The 7,362-nt window shown below is 47.2% G+C and overlaps 1 protein-coding gene across 5 annotated transcripts in view; it reads right to left on the bottom strand.

Moving 5' to 3' along the window:
• Positions 1-2,574: 2,574 nt before the first annotated feature.
• The window catches only part of FAM53C (family with sequence similarity 53 member C), a 115,029-nt gene continuing 110,241 nt past the window's right edge, over positions 2,575-7,362 (bottom strand). For all 5 annotated transcript variants that reach the window (XM_085618389.1, XM_085618388.1, XM_085618390.1 and 2 more), the window contains one exon: positions 2,575-3,158. In XM_085618389.1, the coding sequence (XP_085474515.1) occupies positions 2,922-3,158 (237 nt within the window). In that variant the 3' untranslated portion in view covers positions 2,575-2,921. The remainder of the gene's footprint in view (positions 3,159-7,362) is intronic.

The following is a 7,362-nucleotide window of genomic DNA, read 5'->3' as shown; positions in this document are numbered from 1 at the left end:
ATCATAAGACAGAAAGCTGGATCAACCAGAACTATCTCTTGCAAAGGATTATCATTATTTATCAGTGCATGTTAACCACTGGGTTCTTTAAGTTAGGAGACCCAAGTGAAAAAACACCAGCTTCTACAAGAAAAAGCAACCAATCATAGAATAAGGTTCCAAGTGCTTCCTAGAAACGTTGCGAGAGAGATTGCTCCAGACCACAGCTTCTTAGACTTTTAATACCCAGCCTCCAAAACAGGCACTCTCAAATGTGTGCCTCTAGTGAAAGCGGTTTGTCAAGGAGGAATCATAACAATCTGGACTAGTCAGCAGGTTGAGGACCGAAGTCCAAGCTTCTGCCCATCGTCACAATTTCCATTTTGTCTGCACTGAATTGGAAAATAATATTTCCATTCAGCTATGAATCGCTTCTAAATGGCCACTGAACTGTTTAAATTCTCCGTCCTTGGATTAAATCCAAAAGGTAGGTAAGACTAATGTCATCTGTTTATGGAGCCAATTTTTCATCAATGATGTGAATAACGCTCCCAATGGGTCTTAAAACAGGTTGAAATTAATATGGGAGATGATTGCTTAGGGACTCCAAGGGGAAACAGTCTCCTCAGAATAGGATTAGCACTATCTTTTTTAAACCTGCCTGTAGGCCAAATATTAAGCTTTTAGATCTAATGTAAACCAATGATTATAGAGGATGAAACTAATCGGGTTCAAGGACGGTTGCTTGCTACAATAAGTGAGCACTGTAGATGCAAGAGAATGGCCCTAGATTCACTGCAGTTTAAGACTAACATCACCACACCTAGCAGAACTGATAATCTTCTTGAAGGCTTCTTTAACAGTAAGAAGACACCAACTCCTAATAGTGCTCTTATCCAGCAGCTTAAATGATTTAGACTAGGATCAGTCTCAATACAAATGAGCTAGTGACCTGTCTAAATCATTTCTACTTCAGTAATACTAGACACTCAGCTGGGGGTGGCACAGTATAAATCAAACATATGACCAGGCAAATGAGTGTGGCAGCTGCCCAATTGATAAACCAAAGATCTTATTGGAGGCTCTCAGAATAATTTAAATCACCAATGATTACGGTTTGGGGGCTGGCAAAGTGATAGACCCATGAAACCTAACACTTTCTACAATAGAATTAAGGATAATACACCAAAATAAAAGCGAACAAGAAGGTGCAAAAAAGCAACGTTATACCAATGTATGATGATTATGGCAATCGCTATTACTAATCACAAAGAACCTTAGATTCGAAAATATCACTAACACCCCCTCTTGTTCTGTGACTTCGTCATACCAAACTATTTTATAGCTCAACATGAAGAAAATTTAAAGGATCGAGAAAATGTCAAGGATATAGCTAGAAGCAATCTTGAGCAACGATTTAAAATACGAACATAAGTCAATTCTGGATATTAAGGGGCAGAAAAGAAAATGTCCCTGGTAGAGAAGAGCAGCACAACCTGTATAAAGGGATTTGTGTTTTATAAATCAGGTTTTATAGCATATTTCTTGCAAATTTGAACATGGACGTTTCATAAGAGAGTTACCAACGTGTCCTACAAAGTAAACAGACACCTGAAAACCACACTTTGATGTCAAATACCCATCTCAAGTTATGGGCAGACGAGTTTCCTGTAGTACCCAGATGCCTAAGACAGTCTTAAATCACCTCCTGCAAGTGCCAAAAAACGTTTGGACTAATCATACGAAGTATTGCTACTATGCCCTAACAGTCTCGAACACCAAAGCTTTGATGCAAGAGCACCAGAAGTGTTTCCGTAATTGATGCCTAGTCACCAAAGCACAAGCCTAGGAACTGCAAGAACACCAACAGCTTGTCAACATTTTCCCAGACATTTGGGCTTTCATCTCTAAAAAGTACCAGGTTATTTCATTTACAGTAAATTGTGCGAAATTATGTTATATAATCCACTCACTGAAGAAAGACTTGTGAAGGAGAGTTTTTATGGTCATCTTTTGCCTCCAGTTCAAAACCAGTTAAGGAGGACATCGCTCATCTTTGCAGGCTGAGATATATTTTAGTGGCCTAAAACAAGTCTTAAGCATACACATGATCATCCTCCTCCTCTTCCCAAACTCTGTGGCTCGCTCTTTTCAGTATCCACTATGTTGTAAATTAACCTATTTTGAACTCAGCACTCAAAAGCTGATCTTCTACCCCTAAATCCCACTGCACAAGCTCACCCTTCTATTTACCCATAGTTCCTTGGCTCCCCTTTCCCAGTACTCAATATTCTGCAACCATCCTTCCTGTGCCCTACCTGGATTCCTTCCTCTTTTGAACCCCATCTTAAGGCTCACATTTCTGAGTGCTCTCTTTTGTAGCCCACTTCTTCCTGTACTTGTGTCTTTCGGCTTTCCTGCACCCTTACTTCAGATGCTTAGTTTGCATCACGTTGGATTTGATGGTATCATATTCCCATTGAACAAGAAGCAAATCTTACTCAAATATCAGAAATTATTTTCATCTTCCCAAACAAATTTCACAGCCTCAGCCCTCATTCCCAAAAAATAGAAAACCAAACAAACATATCCCACTTTGTTTTTTTGTTTTTTTAATGGGACGCAACAAATGAAGCTGCCATTCCCATTGGTGGGAAGGCGGCCTCAAATGTGATGGGAAGCTGGTGGTGGAGCCTGGCCCTTCTAAGACCCTCCAGACTCATCTGCCGAATTGATACCCAGACTCCTGCTGGACATGTAAAAACAACACATAAACCCCCATCCCCCAAATGTCCCCTGTGAGGGGCAGCAAGTTCATGGAATGTTCCAGGCTCCAGAATGCCTGCACGAGTCTTCCGAACAGTATGCGCAGCACCAGATCCGGAGCTTGGCTCTGCAGCCGAGATGTCTCCTAGAATCATTGTTTCCTGAGTTTGGATGCTTTAATTTTCCTCAATCAGGTTCAGATCCAGGTCGGCAAAGTCGTGCTGGAAGAGTCTGGAGTGGGTGGATGCAATACGGTCTCGTCTGATTTCATCCTCCTCACTCAGCACATGGATGCAGCTGGTGATAGGGCTGCTGGAAGGGCAGGGTGACATCCCAGTGCAAGCCAGAAAAGAGGAGGAAGAGCTCCGTTCATCAGAGTTATCGAAGAAACAGAGGGTTCCCACATTCTGCTTCTGCAAAAGAAAAGATCATGAAGCAAATCTGAACAAAGCTAAACGCCAATCAAATGTTTTTAACTTCACCAGCAATCAACCTAATGTGCTCCTCACAAAGAGGCTCAAAATTACGTCTACAGGATACTTTATTCATTTTGATAAAGCAAAAAAAATGAACAGAATAGGGACTGCATTAGGCACAAAGTCACATCTGAATCTACCAATACAATCAACAAAAATTCAACACAGCCATATGTGGGCATTAAATCAGACACCTACAGCAATCCTTAGCTGTGCAGTAAATACCGTTCTCACAAAAATATATCAACATTATATATAGGATATTTTAACTCGCTTAGTAAAAATTGGACCTATTCACAAATATGGTATATCAAATGTTAATCCTCCACAATATCCCCTGCAAACCTGCATGCCCTGTTCCTCTCTTCCTTAAATCCTACTGCCACACACTGCTTCAATAAATCAACAGGTTACAGTACCTGCCTATCCACCACCGAAAGAACAAGCATTTTCAATGCAATAGGTCTCGCATTTACGAGAGAGCTATTGGCATTGTAAAGGACAATGCCTTTTATTTATATGTTTTAAAAACCAACACATAAATAAAAGGCATTGTCATTTACAATGCCAACAGCTCAAACTCTCGCAAATGCGAGATGCATTGCATTGCAAATGCTTTTTTGTTTTTGTTCCAATACTTTGAAGTGACTTAGCTGATGTGCAGCGCAAAACAAACCTTTTCATGAAAGATAGTTATCCCATACCCTTCTAAATAAAAAGTATTTTGCTTGCCTACCACCACAAACTGAACAACTAGACTAATTTAAATAATAACTCTGGTTGAGACATCGTGTAAACTATTGAGAAGTTCTTTTAAGTGCACTCATGCTTGTTAATGTGCGCTTTACAAATATAGGTGGTGCAGTCATCCATGCTCGGTAAATGCTGATTTTTGAGCGCCTGTCTCTACCCAATAATGTGCCATTGCAGAGAGCCACGGTTACTGGCACATCACCTAGCTCCAATAGCACCGTGTGCGGATAGAAATTTCCCGCCGACGCCACTACTGGAGAAAACAAGGCAACATCTCAAGTTCAAGTCTATATGTTATGTTTGCATTGATACCTGCAGGAAGAGCCGATCCCTTGCTACAAAGTAGAAAAGTGGACATTGCTTGTCACAACCTGCTCCTGCAAGGAGGTAAAACGACATTGCTCTTTGGGCCGCTCCATCTGTTGTGTGCGAGGGAGGGAAGTGAACGCGTGCCATGCGCGCACTGTGTTCAAACGCCACAAGCCGTACACGCACATTGCCTGTCCGGGCGCGCTGAGATGGCCAGAGAAGACACGCCGTGAGCGTGCACATTGGCTGTCCGGGCGCGCTGGGCAATGGTTATGCGACGCAATTGAGAAGCCTAGCTACGAACTGGGACTTGGCAGGGGATGACTGCTGCACCACCATGCCAAAAAGCTATAGACAAGGGTGAGGCAGAGGCGGCTGTGAGTGGGCTGTGGCGATTGTGGAGCTGCCGGCTGCCAACAGAGCAACAACTGAGGTAAGGGCCCAACCAGGAGCGTGCAGGGGATGACACAAGGACAGGGTTTTTAAAAGCGGCTATATGGAATGCTTCTAGCGAGCTAGAACGTGCAGGGTGGGGTAGGTTTGCTTGCAATTGACATGAAAGCTTTTAGAAAAAAAACAGAGTCTGTTTTTTCTCCTGCAAGTTAATCTAACGCCGTCATACGCGTTCACAATTGAAATCCTTTGGTTCTCTCTTCCAACGCATAGCTGGCTGACACTAGAGGGGGTGCAAGGACAGCTGGGGATTGTAGATTTAATTACACGCCGGCCACTCGTGTTCACGTAAGTGTGGCGTGCACAGACAGGAGATGTGCACGCGTATGGTGCCAGCAGGAGTTGTAATAACACCATGAGCCGTACGCGTGCACAGCTCATGTCTTGCGGTACGCGCGTGCACAGGTCCTGTCCCGCTTTTGACTTCGTCGGTAACAATAGATCTCGCCGATGGCGAGCAGCGCTTTGCGCTGCGTCGCTAGGCGAGACCTAAAAAGGTAACTTACAAATAAAGACAGCTCTGCAGGGCGCGTATTTTAAATTCCTATTCTATGTTCATTTCTATGATCTCAAGCTTGGGTGGAAGAATTACACAGTTTTTTCCTCAAAAACTTTCAGTGTGGGCGTATACAAATGACTTGTCTAGTTCAGTAGGACATCAATCCTCCAGTGCCCCACACCTCTAGATTGTGTTTATGCAACCTTTTAGTGTGAATATGCAAGTCTTCATGGAGGGCGTGGCCTGCAGCCGATGAAGACGGACGTGAGCTAAAGAGCTCCGACCGCCGCTCCTCTGTAAACAGCCATCCTGACACCCAGACTCGGTGGGGAGAGCCAGACTCGGTACTGTGGGACGTCAGAAGGTGCCGGCATTCCGAAGCGAGGCCCTGCAGTCTCACAGTTTTGAGGGTAAACTGGCGAACTCCTGGTCCACGAACCCGTGACCAAGATGGCGGACGGGAGGTGATAGTTGGGCCTGCCATGGCCGCTGCTGCTCCACATGGCGCAAAAGACAGGCTAAATTCGGCGGAGGCACCCACGCTGTGCTGAGGGGCATTGCGGAGCGCCGCAGCAGTGAAAGGAGAGTGGAACTATCTGAGTCCTCCGGCAGACCCGGCTGAGGGGACTTGATCCTGTGGTGGCGGAGCCGTTACCAAATTGGCGGCCTTACCGCGCGTGTCCCGAGGCCACCGCTGAGATAAACAGGAGCCTATCTGCAGCGGTTGCAGACTGACCCCATGATACCCCTTAAGCCCCTGTAAGTACAGTTATGGCGTTGGGCTGAGCTGCGGGGGTCTGGGGACGTCTGGACTACTGCGACGTGAGGCCAGTGGGATCGACTGAAAAATGGCACCTTTCTGGCAAATTGTGCGGCGACCCCTGGGGCCCTAACTCTCCATTGCGCCGCCCCTCACTGGGACTTTGTAAGTACACAAAATGGAAAGGAGGGATCGATATCTATATTCTTTTATAATAGGGGACTATAAATTCTCCTATAATAGGGACAATGTCCTGTAATTCAATATCGTGCTTAAAATAGGCAAAGATCACATACCATTGAAAACACGGGGACTTTGGCTGGCGCGACGAGGAACTTTGCTGGGTTGCGCCGACAGGGAATATCACCAGATCAAGCAGCGCCTCGTATAGCGGTTTTCCCTGCCTGGGGCCCGATTAACTTCCCCCTGGGGCGCTGACACCCATAAGCCGCCCAAGGTGACCACTACTGCAGCTACTGGTCTGCCGGGCCCTCATCGGCTGCAGTGGACCTGGAGCGGCGAGTCAAAAGGGCGGCCTTGCCGCGCGTTTCCTGAAGGCCCTGCTGAACTAAAACAAGACTCTGCCTGCAGCAGTTGTGGGCCAGCCCCTGCGATTTCCCTGGAGCCCTGTGGGTGCTGTTGTGGCGTTGGGCTGTGCTGTGGGGCTCTGGGGATGACTGGACTGCTGTGCTGAGGGGCTGGTGGAGCCGGCTGTAAAATGGAGCCTACCTGGCAACTTGCGCGGAGGCTCCTATAGGCCCAGACTCTTCCTTGCACGGCGCCTCACGATGCCTTTGGCTGGCGCGGTGAGGGACTCTGCGGGGCTGCCCCGGCAGAGACTGCCACCAAACCAAGCAGCGCCCCGTATGCTGGCTGCACCTGCCTGGAGCCTGGTGTACTTCCCTCCAGGGGCGCTGGGACTGTGAGCAGTCCAGGGTGACCACTGTTGCAGCTGCTGATTTGCCGAAGGCCTTATCTGCTGCAGCGAGGCTGGAGCATCGTGTCCACCCGCCAAGTCAAAGGCGGCGCAGCGGCAGCGGGTGACCAACACGCACAGACTTTTGGGGAGCAGTGATATCAGCGGCAGGGGGTGGTCTGTGTCCCAACTGACGCCCAGGGGAGGGAGAGGACTGCATCAAGGGCAGAAAGCCTGCCCCGCTGACAGAACCTAGCGGCCCGGGCCTGATGGTGGCGCACTGACTCAACGGACCTGATGCAGTAAAGTGGCTCCCACTGAGAGGCCTGGCACATGCCAAATACAGGCAAGAAACTGCATGTGCAAAAGCAGCAGATGCACTGGGCGAGTGGGGTAGCTTGCCTTTGCATCTGTCAACGTAGGGCGGCCGCAGAAGGAGACCAGGATCACG

Source organism: Triturus cristatus, chromosome 7 (assembly GCF_964204655.1).
Source record: "Triturus cristatus chromosome 7, aTriCri1.1, whole genome shotgun sequence".
Lineage (NCBI taxonomy): Eukaryota > Metazoa > Chordata > Amphibia > Caudata > Salamandridae > Triturus > Triturus cristatus.
The sequence above is the reverse complement of the archived record's forward strand: the minus strand, read 5'-3'. Positions and strand labels throughout refer to the sequence as shown.